The sequence below is a fragment of the Vanellus vanellus genome, assembly GCF_965231255.1.
Source record: "Vanellus vanellus genome assembly, chromosome: 9".
NCBI classification, from domain to species: domain Eukaryota; kingdom Metazoa; phylum Chordata; class Aves; order Charadriiformes; family Charadriidae; genus Vanellus; species Vanellus vanellus.
Window position 1 is genome coordinate 3,403,233 of NC_138914.1, and position 25,421 is coordinate 3,428,653.

The 25,421-nt window shown below is 40.0% G+C and overlaps 1 protein-coding gene across 1 annotated transcript in view; it reads left to right on the forward strand.

Annotated features, from left to right (window-relative positions):
* Positions 1 to 25,421, forward strand: part of SLC25A26 (solute carrier family 25 member 26) — a 91,272-nt gene that overhangs the window by 12,739 nt on the left and 53,112 nt on the right. Inside the window, exons 5-6 of the mRNA XM_082487647.1 lie at positions 9,610 to 9,714; positions 11,155 to 11,202. Coding sequence (XP_082343773.1) covers positions 9,610 to 9,714; positions 11,155 to 11,202 — 153 coding nt within the window. The remainder of the gene's footprint in view (positions 1 to 9,609; positions 9,715 to 11,154; positions 11,203 to 25,421) is intronic.

Genomic DNA, 25,421 nt, shown 5'->3' on the forward strand with positions numbered 1-25,421 from the left:
GAGTGGATGAAAACTCAAATTAGAGCTACAGCTTGTAAATAAAGATGGAGGCATGAATCCACAAATGCTGCCAACAAATTCATCATACAATTAAAAGCTGAAACAGCAAATTAAGAATTGTCAAACACCTAACCAGCCACCCACGCTGATCTTCTCTTGTATGCTCCATGTTAACTGCATGTATTACTTCTTCATGAGTTGGCCTTCCTGGATTGCTTTGTGTTACCTCTTCAATTCAGGGCTTAGAGGACATGCTACTTTGCAGTATAGAGTAGAAGCTTGGTGGTTGTCATCTCTTTTCTTTCAATCCCAGGGCTGATATTCAGCTGGTTTAGAAATATTTGTAGCTCAAAGTGTCTACAGAGGAAAGCTAATTTGGGTTAAAGAGTGTAAGTGAGAAATAAATAATTTTAAAGTATTTCCTGATGCATTTCCTGGCTTGCAACATACTCTGCTGGAGTCAGCTTTGGAAATGTCTGAGATAGTTTAAGGTAAGTTTATTCCAAAATAAGGTTCTGCACAGGGTTTGTCAGGAATAACTATTTCTGAATAGCTCCATATGTGGACAAGCCCATAATTCTTTAAGTGAAAAGGCTGTAAGAAAGAGTAAGGGATCAATTAAAGGAAAATACTTGATAAAATACAATGTAGTTGAAATTTCCGTGTTCTGGGCCAATTTAACCCCAAGAGACTGAGCAAATTGTAAAACACTAGTCATCTTTCAACAGGAGACTTAATGTGTTTTCAGAAAATATTGCCTGTGTTCTCTTGCCTGAAATCTCATTAACATTTGTCCTCCTGTAACACAGCCTGACCCCACTTGGCTCCATGGAAACAATTTTATGCTGGAAGGGATGCACCATGCTACTTTTGCTGAAAGAATGGTTTGGCTGGTGGATGTGATTAGTTTCTTAAGCCTTTTAAAATAAGTTTAACAGACTCTAAGTGGTGGAAGAGTTGCTGGGATAGATTGGATCATACAGAAAATTCTGTAGGTTGAATTAAGAGTCTGCTCTTCTTTGGCTTTAAGGCTTTCTGTGTTTAAATGTGGCAGTAATTTATGATTCAAGCATCAACCAGGATTTTTTTTAAAAGGTATTCAGCTGTCTGATTTTTGCCACTCGAGTTTAAACCAACTGCTTGTGACTGTACTGTGGAACTTCAAAATCTGTGCAACACAGTCTGTGCTGGAGTACAAAAGAGACGCGCATAACAGTAGGCCACTTTTGGTAAATTTTAGGTTTAGTTTTAAAAAGGAAACAAAACTCTACACTGATTAGACTTTGAAAGACAAATTTAGTTATGCAAAGCACACAAACCTTCAAAACATCTGCAGTGAGAACTACTTCTGTAAAGAAGTGTTTAGTGTAAGCTGTGTCAGCTTCACAAACTTCCCCTGTTCTTTGCCTGATAACTGAAACCGTTGGGGTAACGGTTTCTCCTTGCTGTGAAGAGCTCAGCACAGATTTCCACTGTGGACAAAAGTTTTCCAAGGTTTACCTGACATGGCTGATGGAGAGGGAGGCAGGGAGCCCACAGCAAGAGTTGTAGGGAGCATGTAGCTGGGCAACTGAAGAGCCACGTGTGGGGAGGAAACCTGAAAGAGGGGCAGAAGCCCGTGTTGAGAGGGTGGTGGACAAGGAACTAGCTGAGGACTTCAGGCAGCTGGGGTCAGGCTCAGCCAAGATGGCCATTGTGAAGGGAGAAGTGTGTGGTGGTGCAGATGATGCTCTGGAGCAGGAAGAAGGGAGCTCTGGAAAGCAATAATAAGCAATAATAAGGAGCTGACTTCGGTTTGACAATGACAGGATGTAATAACACTCCGCAAAACAGCTCTGCAGATTTCCAGGTGAAGTCATCTAAGGTGGAAACTTGGAGGAAGTTGAAAACGTTTGTGCAGAAGCTTCAGTATTCCAAATGCTTGCGATGTTCTGTCCCTCTGAACGGTCTCATCTCTGAAATAGTATGTTTTTAAGCTTTGGCAAGTGCTGAGATCTGAGAGATCTTGCTGGGTGAGATTACTCTTTGAAGAAATGTTTCCTGCCAGCATACAGGGGAGCTGCAGTTAAATTAATGAAGGCCCTATTGTGTCAGTTAGAGGAAAAGATGGGACAAAGAGCTTGGCATTGTCTAAACTTTCCCATCCAGAACCCATTAGTCAAAACTTGTTCTCTCCATGGGGTTTAAATTAGGAGTGGAGTCACCTGTTCATGACCCCAGCAGCTTTGCACAGGACTGAATTTAACTATGCTGGAAGCGCCTGTCTGTGGTGTGCTTGAGTGTGGGAGGGGAAAATAAGATTAGCATATTCTGAGGTTTTACTTTGAAGATGAACACTTTGTCTCTGGGGCTGGCACTTAAAGCAGAAACTTACAGTGTACAGTACATATAATGGGCAGTTCCTGTCATGAGTGGAGACGATTTACTCATTAAAATAGGTGTTAAAACTTCAATTATCCACTTCAGTTGTGCTTTAGCATGTAGCACAGCCTGCTGGCAAGCATGTCTGGAAGGACTTGGACCTGGACAGGCTGGAGAGCTGGGCAGAAAAGAACCTAATGAGGCTCAACAAGTGCAAGGTCCTGCACCTGGGGAGGAAGAATGCTAGGCACCAGTATAGGTTAGGGGCGGACCTGCTGGGAAGTAGCTCGGAGGAGAAGGATCTGGGGGTCGTGGTAGACAGTAAATTATCCATGGCCCAGCAATGTGCCCTTGTTGCCAAAAAGGCCAATGGAATCCTGGGCTGTATAGGGAAGAGTGTGGCCAGTAGGTCGAGGGAGGTCATTCTCCCCCTCTACTCTGCACTGGTGAGGCCACAACTGGAATACTGTGTCCAGTTTTGGGCTCCCCAGTTCAAGAGGGACAGGGAACTGCTGGAGCGAGTCCAGCGAAGGGCAACTAAGATGATTAAGGGCTTGGAGCATCTGCCTTATGAGGAAAGGCTGAGAGAGCTGGGACTCTTTAGCCTGGAGAAGAGAAGGCTGAGGGGAGACCTTATTATGGCGTACAAGTATCTAAAGGGTGGGTTGAAGGAGGATGGAGCCAGGCTCTTTTCAATGGTTCCCAGTAAAAGGACGAGGGGCAACGGGCACAAGTTAGAACACAGGAAGTTCTGTTCAAATACACGGAAACACTTCTTTACGGTGAGGGTGACAGAGCACTGGCACAGGCTGCCCAGGGAGGTTGTGGAGTCCCCTTCCCTGGAGATTTTCAAGACCTGTCTGGATGCAGTCCTGAGTAATGTGCTCTGGGCAATCCTGCTTTGGCAGGGGAGTTGGACTAGATGATCTCTAGAGGTCCCAACTCTGAAAATTCTGTGATTCCGTGACTTGTTCACAACTGGAGTTGTGATCCACAGCAAATTACAGACCACAGGGACTTAGATTTTTGTTCTGTCTTGGTCAAAAGGGCAGCAATTATTTAGATGAAGGTTTATTGGTGTTTGAACTGTTATAGGTTTGTGATTGCAGTAGTTCAGGCTTCTCTGTTCAAAGAAAATATGAAACCAAATAACAAATGAGTATTTCACGTTTCTCTGCTTTTCTGTTAATTTTCCTGGTGGTGGAAAGATACATCTCATGCTGCCCACCTCCCCCACTATCTAACATTCCCAATCCAAGAGTTGTGACTAGAGTTTAGAAACAATTATTTGGAGGATGAAATACTTCGTTAATCTCACAATATTGCGTCAAAAATGTTTCTCTTTTCTATTGAAGAGGGGAATCCCAGTGAGATCTGAAGAACCAAACATAAAGAATTTGAAGGGGCAAGGAAAGCTGCAGTGCTAAATTCAAGGCTTTTTGAGAGCCTCTGACTTGACCAAGAGGGAAATTTCCCCTTCTTTTTCAGGATCCAAAGGAAATCAGTGCAATTTAAGATCTCTTAATTTTAGACGTGCCTATTATTTTAATCATTCAGTTATCTGAGGAATGGAAACAGACATTTTTCATGTTTCAGATTAAAAACAGTCACTTCTTATTTACAAGGGTGCATCTCACGTAGAAATTGAGATGCTCAGATTATGTCATATTTATTAACCTATTTTGGGAAGCAGCATTTTTTATATTAAGAAAAAAATCAAGCAAAAAGCCAACAACAAAACAAACCCGAGCTATAAGGTAGCTTTTGTCTGCTGGAGTATGGCCAGGGCTAATGCAGAGTGTACTTAAAAAAACCCAAAACCAAACACCCCACAGCAACCAAAAACATCTTTATTGCTTCTTCTCTTCAGGTGGAGTTTTAGTGTTGCCCTGGTTTTCTTGCTTTTCTATGTTGTGTTGGAGCAGACAATCCTTCTGACCTTCAAAGAATGGGGTGAGAGATTGGGATTCTGTTGCAAGACTGACTGCAGCCTAAACATACGTCCTTTGATATGTCATAGCCTCTTTGTTGTCATTTTTATGCAAGCAGCTTTTTCTCCTGAATGGGTTAGTGATTATCTTGCACAGGTATTGTGAGGTGTAGTTTAAAGTCTCTGCCTTCTGGATACAAAGTTGTATAGTGTCATAAATTACATTCTTATTTGATTAAGAATAAACTTATGCAAATGCCATTTAAAAGTAACTCTCCCCAGGTATGTTCCTTTAGTTCTGTTTTAAGTATTAAATTATATTTATATGGTGAACATCAATTAAAGCTTCCCAGCCTGCTCAGACAAAGTCATTAAAACTAACCTCCTGCTCAGGAAACTTAAAAGTAAAATCCTTTAGAAAGACAGTGTTCTAGAGGGTTTAAAGCTGCAACAGAGAAATGTTTTCTGGAGCTTACCACATGTTTCTGTACCCAGTTTTCAAAGCAGGCTTAGATATGCAAGCCAGAGACTTGCTTGGAGTCACTGAGCACAGGTTCCTAAATCACCAGCCACTAGCGTGTTCCAGAAGAGTTCTCTGTCAGATTACTCTTCTCCTGTCTTGTAGCAGAAAGGTTGGCTAATTACTAAGTGGAAAAACTTGGTCTCAGTCCTCACCCAGTCCCAGGCTAGTGCAGAGAATAGATCAGCTCGTTAGCCAAGAGCACATCAGGTGCCAGCGTCTTAACAGAATGGGCTCTTAGTCTTTGCCCTTCAGTAGCCTGTCTTAAGAGCAGGGATAATATCTGTGTATTATTAAAGATAAGTGCTCAGATTGCCTGGTTGTGGGAGCTTTTAAGAGTGTGTCAGATCATCAGCTGTGCAAGGTGTATGCCAGGCTGCATAAGGTAATGCCTTCTCAAGCTGCTCTCCTTAGAGGTACAAAGCTGCTAATAGTGTTGTACCAGCTGCGTCACCGGTTTTGAGAAAAACCTGCCATGCATCAACCCAATTTAAATACGCAGCATAAGCCCTTAATAGCAACTGTAACACCTGCTCTTCTCTCTTTCAAATGTTTCTGGATACATCTCATGCCTGCAAGGTTAGTGGTCAAACTGTAGTATAGGTGCCTAAAAACAAATGTGCGCGTTATCTGTGGTTCTCTGCTAAATCCTACAAAGCCAGTCGTGTAGAAAATGGTTAGCCTGGAGCACAAAGGATGGGAGCAAAAGGCTCTTAATCTAAATGGGATGTGTTAATATTTGGGTAATAATATAGCTCTGAAGACCAGGGGTTGTGGTCTTTTCTAAAGATGTTGTCATTGTCTTATGTTTGGCTTTGCCTAAAGGACAGAACATATTGGATGGAGAAGCAAGGACCCGCTAGTGAACAAGAAGCGGTGTCATGGTGGTTTGCAGATAAGTGCTTAGTCCAGAATCTGCAGTGGCAATGGTACCAGCTATTTCAGATTCTTTGTCATGTTAACCACAAAATCATTTTTTAAAGAAAATAATCTCCTTTTGGAGGTTGGGACTTTTCTTCAGCCATTTTCACAGTAGGCTGTGTCTGCTGCTGGTTTGCCTGGATGAGCAGTGAGCCTGGGTGACCTCATTGCACCAAACCCCCTTGTAAGCAGGGCTATCCCCTCTTTGTTCTTTTTATGATTGTCTTGTGTTATTATCTAGACAAAAATGCTCGGTAGCCTTGTGCGGCTGAATTAGATGAGTATTGCCTAGTTCTGAACAGCTGCTCCAGCTTTAAGTAGGATTGGCCCCTATGCAGAAGTTAGTGGTTTAAGATAAGGTGTTTCCAATAAACTTAGGTGAGCCCATGCAAAAGGCTTTGTGCAGGCTCCTGGTGCTATTTGCAGCAGATCTTATTTTCTGTTAGCTACAGCCACATAAGAAAAGGTTTCAGATATACTGAAACAAACTGTTTAAATCTGTGTATATAAAGAGGCCTGGTGTTGACTTTAAGGTACTTTTTAGACTTCAATGCACTGGTCATTCTTCAGAACCAGTCGAGAAGTCGGTCAGAACAACCAGGAAAGTCTGGTTGCAACATGAATCCGACCAGCAGATGGCAGCATTGATGTATGCAAGGAGTATCCAAAAGTTAAAACACTTTTCCCTGAACAGAGGGGAAAAAAAACAACCTTCATTTAATTGGGAGATATACTGTCTTAGCAATACATAGATAAATGTTAACAAAATAGTCCTATTTTTAGCTTTTGTCCTTAACTGGCTAATGCAAGTCAGTAAGTTAAAAATGCACTTAGGTTTGTGTCTAAATACTGGAGTCACCCTTTGATGTGGTAATGATTAAAAACAAGGATTTTGAAATGCAGTACTTTTTAGTTCAGAAGTGGTTATAGTATTAAAAGACTAGAAAGATAATAGATGCTAATATTGTCATGTCTGCATACCTGCTCTGCAAACTAATAATAGCTTTGCTTGTAGCTGTAAAACCTGGTTTTGTTGAAGCTCAAACCTAAAAATCCTTGATCCTTTTATTTCAGTGCTATTGTCTTCCTGCCCTTATGTATACATGTGCATTGATATGGGGGAGAGAATCTGAAAACTGGAGAACTGTATTACCTGACCTGGTAAATAAGGAAGGAGCTTATAGGGCAGCACCCATTTTTCCCCTGAAGTTGTTCTGTAGGATTGTGATTCTGTCTTTCTGCTCCCGTCAAAAGATGGGAATAACTGCTGGCCCCAGAGCTTGCTTGGAAAAATGAGCCTGGCCCGTATCAACAAGGTGCTGTTGTCTGATGCCCTACTGTTGTCTGAGGTAGCTGAGGGCCTGCTGGTCCTCTCCTCTCCATGGCTGGCTATGCAGATGTTTGACAGAGAGATAATTCGTCGCAGGGTCTTCTCCAAACCAGGAATGGCAGGCTGTATTGTGCTCTTCTGTGGCAAGCAACAGGCTACATCTATGTGAACAGCCCAGAGATTAAAAAGCAATTTCTTCCTGGGATCTTGGTGATTAGGGAGGTGAATGGGCTCCCATCGTGCAAGGTCACGTTATTGTCTGTCTTCATGTCTATTTATCTTGTAGTCAATGCAGGTAAAAGCATATATGTAGATGGTTACTGTGGAGCAGCCACACAGTTAAATCTTTCACCCTTGCTCATGCAATTTGCTTATAGCTTTCAGATGTCTGAAAATTTAAGTATGTATTCTCTTAGTGCAGTGTTATCATACTGGTGCTGCTCAAACAGATTTAGCTAAGAAATCAAGTAGTGGAGATGTGTGTTGTGTTCTTTTAACTTTGGCAGCGTTACCCGGAAGGTGCTGCAGTGATTGAGATCTGAGCGTAATAGATTTGAGATTTTTTTTCTGCACCCGTCTGTCCCAGGCTGTTACTTTTTTTAACCTTGTGGGCTAATAAGACACGTGTGAACTTAATCTTGCATACTTCCCTTTAGAGACCCGTGTTCGACTGACATCAAAAGACTGCTTGGATTGTTATTGATAGTAAGGTACATGTATAGGAACAAATGAGGTAACATGTTGTAAGTTCAGGTGCACTGTGGAAATGTCACTGTTCAGTCTGATGTTGGCAGTTGCCGCTTGTGGCTTTTTTTAGTACCAGCAGTGCCCTGTGGAGCTGATGTGACAGCGTAGCCCGGGTGAGTCGAGCCTGTATTTCCTTTCATAACAGCACAATGTAATCACTGTTTTTGTTCTTGTGCAGCCACAGATTCCCTTGTAAGCGCAAATTCAAATGGGAGAAACATCAAAGTTAATTTGAAATGAAATGCACCCCAAGTAGTCTGGGGGAAATGGAGACATTACTTTGTAGCCACCCTTCTCCTGCCAAAACTGCAGCACCCCAGATGTCAGGAAGCCATGCTGTGCTCTTTGTCTGGTCTTGATTGACTAGATTGTTTTCATCCGAGCCTTTTTAAAGCTTTCCTCCTGTTTCCACATTTTTAAGGAATAAAAAGCTAATATAAGGACATGGAGTGTTATGAAGCATGAAGTTCTATAAATATTTATGCTGAACTATCAAAAAACTTGACAGTTCTTATTTTCTTGACAGATTGGGGTCACTTGTTATTTTTGACCCTGTGAATTGAAGAGCACATGGAGTTAGATCTGTTTGTAATGACTTTTGGATATTGTTGTCTGGTAAACTTGTAGGAATGTAACAGGATAACAGACTTTTTCTTGGTCTCTTTGTGAAAATGGAACTTAAACCCCATACCGTGTTACCCACAAATGATCACTCAAGTTACTGTCTCTGTGCAATCTGGCAGTGAATTCCTGAACTTTCTTTGGCACATGTGGGTTTCTGAGTTAGCCGCTTGGATTCCCACTTCAGATGGACAGCTTTCACCTAGGTTGCTCTTCACTTAAAGCACTCGGTGATCACCTTTACATCTAGGAACCAGTGTGTTCCTGAGCCCAGCCCAGGATGGGATCGAGGAAGGCTAATAATCTGGCAAAGGCACATGGTGTCTCCAGTGCTTTGCTGCCAGTCCCAGCCCTGCTGTAAGTATCCCTGGGGCCAACTGAAGACAAGCTCTTCTTAAAAGTTTAAGTGCTGATAAATGGGCATTCTCTGGAGACATGAGAGACTTGTAACTCTCTGACACTTCAGGATCCTTGTTCCTCAAAATTATATGCACACAAGCTCAACTCCTACCTGAAGCTGAAGTGGAGGGGAACATTTTAAAGCCGGGTCTGGCTTTTACAGAAAAGCTGGAGCTTTGTGGCGGCAGCCATGTTGTTATGTCCAGCTGCAGGGGCCTTTCTTGCCTAGTAAATTCATTGTGTAGGAAAGAATCAATCCACCGCTTCACCTTGAATGAAGTCCGGTGAGTGTTTTAAGGTAAACCTTGAATATATTGTGTGCATCTAAAGCTAACTGGAGTGTCTCTTGCTGTCAGTTACTAGAGGGCACAAAGGAACTACCTAGGAAAGAAGTTTGTTGTTCTGCAAGTCCTGAATCTCCGGTTTAGATCTGTGGAAGTGGGGGGAAGAATTCCTGTGGCTGCCAAAAGACAGGATGGCTTCAAAATCCTGGTTTTGCTGGCAACTTTCCCCACCCAACTCTACTTCTGGTTTGGAAGTTAAAAATTTCAAGGGCACTTCCATTTTTCTGTTAGTACAATTTTGTGTTCAGAAAATATGTAGCTCTCAGAGCAAATACATAAGCTGCTCATAAACAGCTTTTAAGTTCAACTCATAATTACAAAAATTATTTCCTTGTTTCTCAGATTTCTGTACTTGGAACAATCTCCAAATGTGTCAGCTGTATGAAGAGTAAGGCAACAAAAGGAATTGGTCTCTGAATGTACGGTTCTTTTGCAGGTTGCATGCCTCATACGGGTTCCATCGGAGGTTGTCAAGCAAAGGGCACAGGTTTCTCCTTCCTCAAGTACCCTCCGGATTCTCTCCCACACCTTGTATCATGAGGTGAGTTCAGAACAAAATTTCAAAGTTGCTTCATTCTTTCCACTCGGTGCCATACATGTGCAGAAGCATTCCTACAGCTTTATTCCAGTTCTGTGCTCTCCCAGCATTTTCTCATGTATTCTGTTGTTAAAAGCGTTTGGCATGTTATGTTTAAGGAGACCAACCCCCCCCCTTCCCCATGTGCATGCACTTACATGCACTTAATGCACATTCTGAACAGCTCTTTTTCCTTCTCTTTTTATATGGGCTACCTACACTTAAAAAAAAAAAAAAAAAAAAGGTATTTAGCTTTCCAATTTCCAAAGCTCTGCTTGTATTTATGCAAACAGTTCTTGTCTGGGACAGCAGAACATCGACTCTCTGTATCTAGTGTTTGCTGAATGGCTTCCAGTTTTTTAAGCAGGTTTTGGAGGACATGTCTTAAAGGTGCCATTTCAGAGAGGCTCTGTAAGAGATCTGGAAATGAGTGCTCATCCAGTATTGGTTACTTTTGAAAAATAAGGGCTTTTGTCATCTTTTCATTAGTTATACTGTTCCTTCCTGGAAAAACCTGTTCACCACTGGTTTTACTGGGTCTCACAAGGTGTGTTTTTCAAGTTGTATTCCGTAAGAGAAAGTGCCTCCTGAAAACACTGGGGGGGAAAAATATTATTCACATTTCCATGTGTAAAAGCCAGGAAAAGGAAGACATAAATATGACCTTTAAATGATCCACTTTTATTTGCTTGTAAATGAAAACTAATGTGATAACCCTGCACAAGAGGGTTGCTGGAACTTCTTTCTGTGATTTGGTCATTCTGCTCTAAAAACTGGCCAGCTACAAAGGGGAAAACCACACAGTTTTGAGAGCACCAGAGAACCATAAGACTTGCCAAACACTGAAATAAGTTGTCCTTTAAGATATTAAACATAATTTTATAAACACTTATAAAATAAACATTTAATTGTTTTGAATGTTGTCAGCTGGTTTAAAATACAAAATATTTGTCCTGATGAAATCTTTGAATCAAGGCTAAGAAGGTGGACATAGGAAGCTGTCATCCTATGGGTTCATTTTATGTGGGCTATTTAAACAGAAGGGTAGTAGTTTCAAAATATTTATGGGATAGTGGATACTTCTAGAAAAAAATATTGGGCAAGTAGAGTTTGAAGTAATGTGTTTCTGTACCTTCTTGCCCTTTAATTTTAACTGTAAGGTATATTCTCTATTACTGATTATCCTGAACAGTGGTTAAATGATCTTTGAAATGAACATAAAACCCTCCGGCACTGTAAATCATGGAATACAGTGTACAATGTTATAATCAATATAGTCAATTTGCAAGAAGTTCAGGTTTGACACTGAGTAAGGCTGTAATGTTTGCCTCGTAATCACTGATAAATTGTGGTCTTTGGCAAACTAATTCCCTATAGCTGATGCTTTCTTTTGTTGGTTTGCAGGGTATTCAAGGACTTTATCGGGGTTATAAAAGCACAGTATTAAGAGAGGTAAAACACTTGTCTTTCTCTTTTTTTTTTTTTTTTTTTTTTATTCCTTTAACTCACTTTGTTTTCTAACAAGAGATAATAGTACCGTTGAGATCAATCGCTCTAACGATAAGCTCTAAATCCTAGTGTATTTCATTCTATATGTTACTAGACCGTAATTTAAATAGAATGCTCATAATGTGCACTAGGAAAACCTGTGATACATGCAAAACGTCATCTATCGTCCTGTCTCTACGTTCAGTTACATGGTAAAAGGATAGATATGTTAACATGATGAAAACCAAAATACTGGAAACTTCCTCAAGTCTTGTGATTGCATCATGTGAAGTGTGTATGCCAACAATGGTGAACTGCTGGCATCAGGCCAAGTTTGGTGCAAACAGATTTAGGCTTTCTTTAAATATATTTGTCAGCAGATGCCAATCTGTCATCTGTATATAGAGAGGATTGTGCTCTTTTTTTTTTTTTTTAAATGTGTGAAAGAAATGCATTTAGTCATCCAGTCTGTAGATGTGATGTGGCATTACTTCACTCTAAATCAGAAGTACTTCACTGTTGGAAAAAAAAAAACTGGGGCTAAAAATATTTGGCCTGTTTGGCAGAAAAAAATTCTTATACTGAGATCTCCTCATAAATGTACTGTGAATTACAGGATTAGTGCCATGGAAGTGTTTGATATGCTGTGTGAACAGAAGGCAGGTTATAAAAGAAGTAGAAAAACATACTGGTGAGCTCCCAGTCTAAAACTGTTTCAGAATTGGATCCCAGAGGGTCATCTTTTGACAAAGCAGAATTTGCACCATGAGTACTTCAAGTAGAGACAAGACTCAGTTCCTGTGAAAACATAACAGCTATTGTCCAGGAAGGGACTCAACTGAGCAAACTAGGTTTGGACCTTTGTTTCTTTTGTTTTTTTTAACACAGATTGGACCTGTTGGCTGTGTTGTCATTGATAATAAAGCCAGTTGCAGAGGCTTTTTTAGCCTTCATTCAATAGCTCTGCTTTTAAAAGTCTTTCTTCATGCTGAAAACTGGTTTTAGGACAGTTATGTCAGCCAGCTCTTGTTACAATTATGGAATAAATATGGATATTACCTAAAATAAGAAATACCAAATATAGTGTTCCGTAAAGTGCTGACAAATGATAATGCACTGCAGTCTATTTTAGCAGTTCTGAGTGTTAAAAAAATTAGTTATTTGTGCAGAGATGACACCTGCTTTTCTGAAACGTAACCCCCACCATAGCTTTGTCCTGTACTTATTTTCTGGCTCACTAAACACATGTTATTCACTCAGATTTCATTTGGAGATGGGCAAAAAAGGCCAACGAATCATTTTGATTTCTCTGAGGGGTTCTGAATAAATGAATAAATTTAGATCCCATTGAATACAGATTTTGCATACTAACAGGTAGATAAAACACATGGTTACTACTGGGTGCTATTTGCTTTAAAATTTGTTTTGACATATGTCAGGGTGGTAATTAATTTGCAGATCATATTCATGGCATAATGTGTGACCCTGCTGAGATAACTTTGTTTACTCAAAATGGCAGCACTTTGTTTGAAATTTAATGGGGGTCCTCTCCATTATGTATATTCATAAAAGATCCTTCAGAACTGATTTCAGTTGAAGTATTGCTTTTTGGGAGAATCTGTCCAATAGAATGAGAAATAAATGATTACCAAATGAAATGTGCTTTCTCTTCAAAATGAAACAAATCATAGGTGATGTTTAGAAAAAAATGAAAAAAATCTTTGAATTTAACACTGTTAAGACCGTTGCATTTTTCTGGCATGAAATATTGTAAAGCAATGTCCACTCGAGTAAGAACAGTGTATCGAACCTTCAGCTGGAACTGTTGTAAGCCCGACATTTAATCTTGGTATTTTCCCTTCTCTTTAAGTACACTTCTTCCTTTTGGGAAAGTCTTTATTTTCAGATAAAAATCTATATTAATTCATTATCCAAGTAGCTGCAGAGCATATATAGACTGATATTTAATTCCAGCTGACTTTTATACTTACAGAGTTTGTTTACATGCTTTGGTTCTATACTTACATGAAACCCTATATTTAGTTACAGTGGAGTGGGATTTTTGGATATAGGGGCTTCAGTATATGATTTTTCATTTAAAAAAAAAAAATAATTGGAAGAGGCTGGGAATATTCGTGTTTTTCAGATGACAATATTCTTGCACTGGCAAAATTCCTGAGCCAGACTTTGAGAGGTTAATTTTAGTTGTTGCATCACGATAAAGCGTTGTGTTACACAAAGCGGGTATTTTGTGTATTGCATAAAGCAGATTTCAGTGCCTGCACAGAGGTGTGTTTGCCCGTTGCTTGGACTAAAGTGAAAATGAGTCCTATTTTTTTTTTTTTTTTTTTAAAAAGGGAGTGCAATATTAAAACCTCATCTTTTTACTATAGCACAGTAGATCTTACCAAGACAGCCTTATTCTGCTCCATGTAATTTGCATTAGCTGCTGTGCTGCTTCTGTTCTGGTGCAAGGTAGTTGTTTCATCCTTTTGGTTTTGATTCTTACTCTTTCTCTTATCACCTTTATCTTCTCATCAGAATATTTTCTGTGCAGATGACTATTAAAAGACAAAGAAGATGGCTAAATATCTAATGCTTTTGGAAATAGCTTTGTTTGAGTGAACCTCAATGCTTGGAAGTTTTGGCTATGACTCTTTCACCTGCCTCCTTTTTGGTGCCTCTTCTCTCGCATCTCCATTACCTTTTTTGGTCTTTACATCTTCCTTTGATGTAGTTATACTGAATTAATCCTAAAATCGAAAGGGAAGTGAGGTACAGTGCATCGTTCTGTTGGCAATAGCAGCCCAAGAGAGATATCTGTGCTCCAAGAGGAAAGCTTTTCTGATAAAGCATAAAGTGGGTGTATGGTTATTAGGTTGCTGAATGAGACTTTGAATAAATGGCAGAAATCAGAGGCTGTGAAACGATGCGGAATTCCCATGATGTCATTTCCAAAGGAAATCCAAGTGAGAATTGTCCTTTCCTATGGTTGTAGCGTACCAGTGTGCACCAGTGCAGAACCTGGATCATGCTACTAAGAAGAGTCAATGAACAGGTAAATTTATGCAAGTTTTCCGCAACAGAGAAAAGTTCATTTATAAAATCTCCAACCATTTTATAACAAGGCAGGAGCAGACTATAAATCCACTGTAAATCCTCTAGAATTTCTTAATGGGAATATAGTTCTGCTGCTCAGATCTTATATAAGCAAATGGAGCCAGATTTTTAATTCCTGCATAATTCATTTTATTAACTATGACCAAGTAGAACATCTGTTAAAATTCCATAATGTTCAGTTCATGGGAAAAAGAGAGAAACCCCTGAGTTCCTGTTGGAGCTTTTCCATTTCCATTAACATTACAGGACTCTAGCAGATGTCTTAAAGGACGCACTGTGAATGAGAGGACAACACAAAAGAAAAGGAAGTGCCTTGTCCAGTTTCCCTGTGTACAATCGCCTGCTGTACAGTGAGTTACTTCACCCTCTGTGCGTCTGTGTGCAGGTTGCAGCTTCGCACAGCAGTGCCACAGTTAACTGTAGTGTCCCTTCTGTTGTGAGTTACTGTAGTTTGGAAGAACTGAGTCCTGAGTGGGTGTTCTGTGTGTTTTTAATCTAATTTGTCATTTTTAAAAATATTGCAGATGGACTGGGCCCTAGCCCAGAAGTAAATTCAAAAGGAGCTAAAATTCATATTAAACTCTTCCTTAAAGACAAAGGGGTTGGAGGATGACTGACTCTTTATAATTCACAGATGTCTTGAAAGGAGACCAAGACTTGCTTTCAAATGTCAGTTTATGCTGTGCAGGTAGCCCTGAGTAAGCTTGTCTCTGCGTTGCCTCGTAGCCTTTTCTGAGACAATTCAGGCTCTCTGCTTGTGGTGCCCTCCATTCAGGTAGAGGTGGCAGCGATGCTCTACTTGACACTGTTGTTTCAGAACTCACCTCAGAGCTCTGACTTTGAAAGCAAACTACTGGAACCCACCCTTATACAGCATGCTGTTGATCTTACTTGAGGTGAGATAGCCTAGTCATCGCTTTTGGGAGTCCTAGTTTTTTCAAGTTAGTACAGTTGTGAGTTGGTTTGGGGATTTTTCTTTGTGGTTTGTTTTTTTTTTTTTTCCTTTCAGTGTATGCAAGTTGGAGCCCTAAGTGGATAAGCGCAGCTACTGCTGTCTTAGGAGGGAGAGAGCACTCCATGCTATATTAATTTTGGAGAGCAGAAGGACAGCTAGTTCAAAGTATGCTGTTGTATTAATGAGTGGCAGCAGTGTGACAAACAGGCAACAAATTCAGGCTTTTCCCAATCTCAGAAAGCCAAGAAGTAATGTCTTCTGAGGAGGAGGTTCTGTTTGTCGTGTGTATGCCGCAGAACTAGTGTCCTGTTATAATGTGTATATCAAAAGCAATGTGGAGGATATGCAGTGCAGCCTGTGCAGACAAAGAAGGAGCTAGCAGAAAAAAAAAAAAAACAAAACAACAAAAAACCCCTTCTTAAATGACTTACCTACTAGAGGGAGTCTAAAGCAGCTAGCAGCAAAATGGGCCTTAAAGGCGCACCTGCTGCATTTTCCTAAATTTAAAGGGGCAGTGAACAAAGGATGCGGAGAAGGTTTGTGTAAAAATGTGAAACCCAGCTGAGATCTGTTGACCCTGTTGACTGAGGGAGGGAGGGAGGGGATTTCTGCGGGCTGAGCTCGATAGGGAACAGTCTGCAAACAGAGAGCCTAGTTTGTTTATCCACTAGAGGTAGTTTTGCATGCTTTTCTTTTGTTAGGACATCTTTATATAAATATCCTGTTCTCCTAGCTGTTAAGAGTTTTTTTTAAGTTTATCTCTGTTGCTGTAGGACAGAAAGAATGTTATTAATACATTCTTCTACTTGCACAATTAAAACTTTGATCTTCTATCATTCTCTGTGTATTACAGAGCAGATGTCGATAGAAAGAGGCAAACAGGACACTATCTTAATACAATATTTGGAAAAGTAAACATCCTCCTTAATGAAATATATGCAGTATCTGTCTTTTGTTACCTTCTGGCAAACTGAGCAGGCTTCATTTTATTTTGCAATTCTAGCTAGGTTAGGTTTAACCGGGAATTTGCCAGGCAGGGTCTGTAACACTGAGGGGTCGTTTTTTGAGTTCTACTGAGCAGCTAGCATTTCTTTGGCTTGGGTGTTTCTATATAGAACAAGAGTCTCATGAAAGGGATGGGAACTGTGAAATGGATTAACTAGCTAGTCCCTGCCATGTGGAAAATTGCGCAGAAGTTATGTGACATGGTTAATGGGAGGAAAGTTGAAAAGTAAGTCTCTGCTTTCCTGTTTCCCTTTAACACTACTCTGTCTTGGAAAGCCTATCACTGGGGTTGTAGCAACTCTCCTATTGCTTGTATACTTCTATCATTCTAGATACCTATATTCAAGGAATTTTCATTTTGAAAGGTGTATAAGGGTTAAAGATAATTCTTGTGGGGTAAGAGGAGCAGACAAGTCCGTGCTCTGGGATAAGGGCTCAGGCACATTCTAGCTCGTGACCTGGAACACTGATAAATGGACAAAAGGAATAACTGTCCTTCACTGTTGTAGGTTATGCTCGTTACCTTCTCCCTGCAAACACTGGAATAGTATTTGGAAATGAAAATGGAGATCTCAAAAAGCACCTATAAATTACTTTTACAGACCACAAAATAACCCTGCTTTTTCTGACTTACCAGTTGTGGGAAATAGGTTTTGTGACATGCCTGAATATTAAATAAACTGGCCAGGGTGTACAGAGACCTAAACCAAATTCCTTCTTGAAGTTTGGGGGTGTGTGGTGTTTTTTGGTTGGGTTTTTTTGTTTGGGTGGTTTTTTGGGGTTGTGTTTTTTTTTTTTTTTTTTTTTTTAAGCGTGTGCAATGATCTTGGATTTTCCGGCTGGATGCTCTCTCTTTTTCAGGCTAAGTGCAGTATCCATGTATACTGGTTAGAAGCAGAATGCAGCCATCCTTGCTGCCATCGATTTGCAGTTTGTCAATGGAGCATACAATTTTTGCGTCTGTCTGACATCAGTGGATATCTTCAGATGAAAAGAATTTCATATATGCAGAGTGTTTCTGTATTTTGAAAACTAGAGCCTTGCATCGAGGGTCTTTGAACAGAAAAAAACACTTTGAAAACTATGTGCACTAAAAATGGCTTATGTGATTTGATAATGCAGATTCTTTCCAAATGAATGTGTATGCAAGCAGAGTCTTGCAGGAAGTGTATTCTACTGCATGCTTGGAATAGAGATACTATTTCCGTACATTCTCTAAGCAGCTTACTAAAGTGGTTTTGCCAGTGATGTTTTTTGCAGCATTCATGGTGTAGGAATGTGTTTTGTGGGTCAGTAGCAACACTCTGGGCAAGAACAAGTTGGGAAGAAGAAAATACCTAACCTTTTCCTGGTTTACTTCATGCTGTTATATATTTTTGTTTCTTTGTTGTTTCTGTTGGGTTGGCTTTTTTAATTTTAAATAAGCTAAGAACTGTATTCTTTACATTGATTGCTCTTGATTTTTACATGTTTCACGATGGTTTGAAAAGTATGCTCCATGTGCTATCTTCAGTGGAGAACATGAATTTCCCCACCTAAATAAAATTAGTTGTGACAAAGGATCAGGAAGTGGTTGCAAATCCCTCATGAAGGAGAACACACAAAAAGCATCCCTTTTCCTGATGAGAAGGTGCGACTGTTACAAGAGGCACCAAAAGATAGAGTCCTTATTGTAACAGTGGGAGAAAAGGCTTAAAATAGTCAAAGTACTAAGTAGCAAATAAAAGTGTTTATTAGGGGTATTAAAAAAAAAAAAAAGCAGCTATCTGATAGTGTCATTGGAAGAGTAACATCTTTAAAGCTTTCCAGGGCAAACTAACATGTCTAATGGGATTAGATAGTTGTGTCTACTTCTGTAAAATTTGGCTGGCCTTAACACTTGTGACTGTTTAGAAGCAAAAAAGAAAGCACAGCTACATTCCACTATGGGCAAATGTATTTTGTCTGTCTAAATTCTTTCTGTAGTTCTCAGTAGGAGACAAGATTTCCTGTTTCACTAAGCTGTAGCGTCATCCTGCTGATGGCTGCAGCGTTGCCCGGCAGTATCTGGTGAAGACCGTGTTTCATTTGTGGTTGAAGCAATTTCTGTATGTCTGTGCCAAAGCGGGTAATTCTCTAATGCTAAAAAGATATGTGTGTGTGGTGTATCTGTTTATATAAAATCTCTACAAAGAGACATATGGATGCATGTGCGTGTAAAATAAGGTATTGTTTTTAATATCATCTTGTCAAGGGTCTTGCACTCTCTGAAGCAACTAGTCCTATAAATGTGTGTGATCAGTCTGGAACAACGAGCAATTTAGCAATTTTCTAGAAGTACAGGACTGTCTTTCAAGGATGAAATTCTTGCCTGAAGTAGACCTAAACAGGATTTTTACAGTGGAAGACTTTGACTGGCAGAATCACGCTGCTGTCAGTGTTAATAGCAATTATCTGGTTTTCATACTTGGGCTTTACATCTGCTAAAAACCAAAAGCACAGTTAAAAGAATCAACAATCCAAGATCAAAAGCTTTTCGGCAAAATTCCTTGTATGATGTTCTCTCAACCAGCAGTTCTGCTTTAACACAAAGACCCGAGTGTCTGCTCTGGTCAAGAGAAGATGCACTTCAGGACCTGAGGGCATAGTGGGAGTTCTGGGGAGCAGGACTGGCATGGGACCAGGAGCCCGGGCTGTCTCCTCTCTGCCTGCCCTTGAGCTTGGCAGTGACTGACAGCCTTTAGCGCTTACGAGTCTCCAGCCACAAATTGAGTGGTGTCTGTCTTGCTTTTATCAGAAAGATGATGTTTTCAGAAAAATGATGTTTTCATATTCTGTAAGCTTGTTGAAATAGTTCAGGGAGAGGGAGGTCTGAGAGCATTGACACACAAGGTCTAGTGATTTGTTTGGGAGGGTCCCCTCCTTTTTGTTGTGGGGTTAGCACCTCTGTAGCTTAAAGTAGCAGGAAGCAGTGGGCTATGAGGTGGAGTTCAAAGGAGGGGCTGATGTATAGTAGCTTGTTCTGGTACAGGATAAGCAACCTCTGGCAGTGGGGTGAGGCAGGCAGCTGGGGAAAATCTCTTAAATCATCCTAGCATTGATTGTAAGAATCTGTCATCCATACCCTCAATATGAAAATTCAGGTCTGCATGTATCCGTAATACCATGCGTGTTGGTGGGAGCCTTAGTCCTCGAATTACCATTTGTGCAGATTTTCAAAGGTCATAGTGATCATGATCTTTCATCTGTAGATACAACAGCAGTTTTGGAGGGGTGTAACTAAAGCATATAGAAGAGAGGAAACTGATTTTAAGCTACACTGCTGCTGCTGAAACCATGCCTTCATTTGAACATAAATAATTCCACCAAATCCTGACATCTCACTAGATTATATGTATATAAATGCATATAATACTTTCTCTGTTGCTTGTTTATATTACATATAATATGTGTATATAAATAAGTACTAGGCATCTGCTGAGAAATATGAAACTGAATAGTTGAATCTGAAACCTGAAGGTTATGGTGAAGATGTGAAAAAGAAACCAGATCTGTGGCAGAGCTTATGTAATTTATCACAGTTATAATACTGCTTGGAAGCATGGCTAGAGAGGCACTTGTGAGAGTCTGCCACAAGAACAGTTCTTCCAAGTGTTTAATACAGATCATACTTCAATTTTTTTGAAACACTAGCTTATTATCTTGCAGGAAATTAGAATTGATTCCACTGTTTAGAGTGTAGGAGAAATGACTGCCAAAAAGAAAATTCTGAAAGTCATACCTAGCTTCAGAATATTTTCAGGGCCAGATTTGGCTGGTTTCAGCTAACGGAATAGATGAAACAACCTTCCTAGCTTGTTTAAAGGGGAATCTTGGGAGTGCACTAGGAATCAATCCTTCTAGTAAACATTTTGGCCAGTTAAGGGAAAAGAAGTTAATTTTGGGCATGGGAACTTTTGCTTCTATTAAAAATTAGAGCCCGGTGACCTTTCTTCTGTTTCTTCCTTGCTTTGGGCGTATTGACTTCAGTGCTACAAGCTGTCATACACTAGAGGGCACACAATGCCTGCGATTGCTGCAGTGCCAGCCCAAGGAAATGCCTGTCACAAGGGATCTAATCTTAGGATGACCTGTGGATCTTGGACTTGACTTTGCTTTAATCCTGCCTCTCAACCCAGTTGCAAAGGAAACATAAAATTTGAAATGTTATTAATTTTATTTGACTCTGGGGACTGGTCCCGTTGAATTTCCTGGGACTAGCTTGTGTGAGTACATTGAGTGAGATTTAGTTTGGGAATGATTTTATGGATTCCTGTCTTTTTAACTTTGACTAGGTTTTCATTTGATATGAATTGATTGAATAAGGTCTGTAGCGTTCCCCATGTATTCTTGCCCAGTGCAATAATGCCTATTTGATCATAAAGAAGAGAAAGGGCATTATATGATCATGACACATTACAGTTTCCATGCTGAGTCTTCATAGGTTATGTAGTAAGCTATTTTAAATTTTATTTTAGCATCAGTTTTTGCCAAGATTCTGCATTTCTTTAACTTATCTGTTTTTAAGAAAAATGCAATAAGCTTTATAATCTTTGGGATAATTGCCATGTGGTGTGCACCTTAATTTGAGAATCCCATGTCATTCTGTATGTAGTTGGAAATGCACGTGGGGGGTGGAACAGAAGAGACAGGTGGTAACGTGATTTTCATTATTTTTATAGAAATGTAGGCAAAGCAGGCCTGGTGTGTATACCGCAGATGGAAATAGTGTTATTAAACCAGGCTCTTATCTTACTTTTATTTTTCTGTTAATTTTATGGAAGCCAGTAAAGTGTAAGCTCTGCAAATTTTCTTTTTTATGCTGGTTGAATATGTGAAAATTGTGTTCTTGCTTTTCAAAGCCAGCAGGTCTAGCTACAATAAAGTACAGCTTTGCCTGAACGTTCTGGCATCACGCTGCAGATACAGCAATCCTTGCAGGTACAGCAAATCCTCTGCCAGATCTGGCTATTCCAGGCTTGAATCTTTCCCAGTTAAAGGCTGCTAGTGATGCACAATATGTGACATGGATGAATTTCTGTCAAGAGTAAACTGAGGCCTCTCGATGCTCTGTCAGACAGAACAAACCCCCCAAAAAGAGAGAGAAACATAAGCCAGGATACCACTCCTGCTTTCCCATGGGAGAATCTTTTTTCCCAGCTAGTACGTTGTATTCTGTGTTTGCATTTGACATTGTATGGTCTCTTAACTTAAAAAGAGGAAAGCAACTAAAGAAGTATCCATATATATCACAATAAATAATACACTCATACCTCAGCAGGAGGTTATCTGCTCCATTCTTGCTTTTGCTGATATGAAATCCTGAAGTGCAAGAAAACATTTTGGGAGTATCATGAAATATAAGACCATGAGGCACTGAGCTGGATCTTGTTTTGCTGACTTTAAATGCACTGAATGCCAGTTAAAGCAAAATTTGGCCCAGTGTAGTTTTGCCACTGGCTACATACCTCACAAGTTTTGGGTGGATTTTTCTTCCCCTTTTTCTCCAACCCTCCCAGCATTTTGCCTTCTGGCCTGTACAGCTGTGCTGCTGGTATTCTTTCTATTTCTGGAAATGACCCATGCGGTTAGGTCAGTTTGTTTTAGCCTTACCCCTTGTTGCTGAAGTAGAATAGCACATTTCCCCTAACTGCACGAAAGCCAGGGTAGACAATCTTGATAAATATGATTAATGGGCCTCTTTGCTTTGCTCTGCAGCTAAAGGCTTCCTGAGGTTCCGTGTCAGCTGGGCTACAGCTCCCCAAACTAACTCTTACATAGAAAGTATGCCTCAGCTCCAATTATGTTGTTAAAGATATTTTTATTCACAGCTTTTGCTGTAGGAAAGTCTTTGCAATTGAAATATAGTAAAAAGAGTCTGAAGAGGTAGATTGGCTGGAAAAGCAATTCATAAATATGGGTGGGTTTGCATTTTTTTCTCCCTGGCTTGTTACCTAGGAGTTTGTAGGTTATGTTTCCTGTGACTGAAGTTAAGTCTGGGGTTAGTGGGGTGCCCTGGTCGGCACGATAGTGACTGTGACAGGAGATAGTAACAGGTGATGGTAGCTTTGAGTCCATTATAACTTGTCAGTACATGGAATATATATGTAGGTTACTGTTGTTTATTTCCAGTAATGTGACTTAAATATGGTATTCATAGAACTTGACAACACGAAAGATATTTTCTGTCACTTTAGTCAGAAAGAAAAACAAGTGAAGTATTACATTATCTTGATGAAAGATGCTACTTAGAGACTCCAGAAATTATGTGACTGCTCCTTCAGAAATAGTATTAAAGGATATGGGGGGGCGGGGGGGGAAATTCCCACATTGATGTGAGTGATAATAAAATAAAATGTGTGATTGGCATCAAGGAACATTCAGCTTGCACCTCTGTGTTAATTAGCAAACACTCACATTTGTGAGGGTACTCTGCAAATTGTCCTTAAAATGTAGAGGCCAGACTTCTGCCCTGTGTGAGAATAGCTGGCTGCAGCACAGGCTGAATCAATCCTGCCTTTCTCGGTGACTGCTATGCAATTGTAATTGCAGGAGCACATCAGCATTCTCAACAATTGAGTACAAGTCTTAATAGCAAATAATCCTCTTGAAGTTGTTCCCCCTTCCACTGCAATCAAAGGAGAGCTTTGTTAAGGCATTAACTAACAAATTAGCTGCTAAATACTGGTAATAACCTATTTACCATAGATTGCTTTTTAATTATAGCTTAAGCTGTGTGATTCTTGAAATCACTTCTTTGGCAAACTAACGTTTGTGGTCATTTCCAACCACTGTAACTAATTGGCAAAAAAAGTAATTTTTAAAGTCTTTACTGATATCGGAACACACTTTGCTTATATATTCCTGCCTGCAGAAATACTTTCTCAGTGTTTATTTTCACTGTTATTAGTATTTTAATTTAAACGTACTAGGCTGTGCTGTGAAATTGTTGTTTTAGTTTTACTTCCATTTAAAATATATGCCCTCGTTATATTTTTAGATAGTATAGATATTTTTCCACTTAACCGTTACAAGAAACTTTTCCTATGTGGGAGGAGGAATTAGCCATTTTGTTTTTATATGTGTTGGTTAATGCAAACTATTTATTTTGCTAATCTGTGTCACAGCAGCAATTTGGAAAACTAAATGATGCTTTATTTTTGGAGAGAGGGGGTATTTTTTATAAATTCATTGCTTTTCCTCCCCAGATTTCAATAAAGGCTGCACGTCTTCCAATATATCATTCTGCTTCCCTTCAAACCCGACTTTTTTATAAGGAAGCACAGCTATCGAAATTGGCAAGCGTTAAGCTTGATAATTAGTTCAATATAGTGACCAATTCCGTGAATTACGAGTTCAAAGCAACATATGGACATGGATGAAATCAGATTTTGGCATTTCTAACTTAGATTGTTTCAGGACACTGCTGGAGCTTCTTTGATCTGTAAATAACAACTGCAGTTCAGTGCCTTACTTAAAATACATCAAAAGCGTTCACGACTTCTGCTCTTACATATACACCTCACTTCTAGTTTACAGTTTTGCATCGGATTAATAAGGCTATTCATGTGTTGAGATTTCATGGAGAAAGCTACAAAAGACAGCTCTTTTCATATTTCATGTTTTAAGAGAAGCAGCAAACATTTCTCTGTCTTAAGGACAATGTGCACCCCACACTACATCAGCAGATGCTTTATGAAGTCAAAAGCAACCATCTCCTGCATTGCAGATCCTTTACAACCTGATGGCAATGGGTGTCTTCCTTTGCTCTTCCAGCAGTATAAAACAGGTGAACCAAAGGTTTATTTTCACTGCACCATGCAGTAACGTACTGCAGTAACTCCTTGCCCTGCTGCGGCTTGCCCATAGCAGCCTTTTTCCTCTTTCTGACCTTTGCTGTTGTTTGATATGTGATGTGCCATGTAGCAGACAGTAGCCGGAGATAACCAGACAGGCTCTATTTGTTACTCCTTAAAGACATACACAGGTGCTGACTTAGTTCAATAAGCAGCGTTGCCTTTCAATAGTTCGTTAAATGCACTACCTCTGGGCTTATCAGTTAATTATGAAAGGGCTGTATGATTTCTTGGTAGCAAAGGAATGTGGGGAATTATGGCTTCTTGGTGTTTTACCATCAGCTTTCCAGCTGGGTAACTCTATTGCTTCTAATTTAACTCCCAGTGTTTTGCTTAGAAAAGTTCAGCATTCAGCTCAGCGGTAGTGCAATGGGGTATTTTTCTAATGTGTGATTAGTGTAATTACCTGAATTCTACACAAATGCTAAAGAGTTGTTTTCATAGTGCTTTGGGGTCTACCGAGATAAAGTTCTTATCCTATACAACCCCTAATATACAACTTTGTTGTATGTTGTTGAAAATTCACTGCAACCTTCTGTCCCCTCAAAAAAACCCATAAGCTTGAAACTTAGCTGAAAGACAAGCTTCTTTTCTAAGCACTCCTGTCCCTTTTCTGTTTATAGACCCTTGAGAAGATGTCAGATGCGTCACACTTGGAGCAGTTATTTCTGTGGGAGGGAGATGAGAAAACCCGAGCAGGCAAGTTAGACTTTGCCTGATGGGATCCGACCCGTGTTCTCTCCAGTCCAGTATCTTGTTGCTCCTTGGGGCCAGATGTGACATCCTCAGGGAAGGCAGGAGGTAGGGAAGGTGCCCTGCTGTGTTGCAGGCTCACAGCTGGCAGCTGTTAAAAGGCAAGCGTTCAACCTCCCTTCAGTGAGTCCTTGTTCCTACCAGCACCCCCAACAAAAATGACTGTAGAAGAAGGTACTACAAATCCCAGACTTTTACATTAACCCTTTTAAATGGATGCAGCTGGCTCAGAGATTTCTTACACCAATGATTGATAATTTTTGGGGGGTGCTTATGTTTATTATCTGGGAAAACAAATGATCCTTCCTACTTATTCCCCATTTATCTTTCCCTTCAAAACACCCCTGTTTATTACTGTATCCTGCCTTGCAAAACATCATCTTACACAGATAATCTTTGTGGGACAAATCATACTGCCATCAGTGTTTTCTTGCTGACTTATGGTGGGCCGACAAGTTGGGGCACAACCCAAGCCC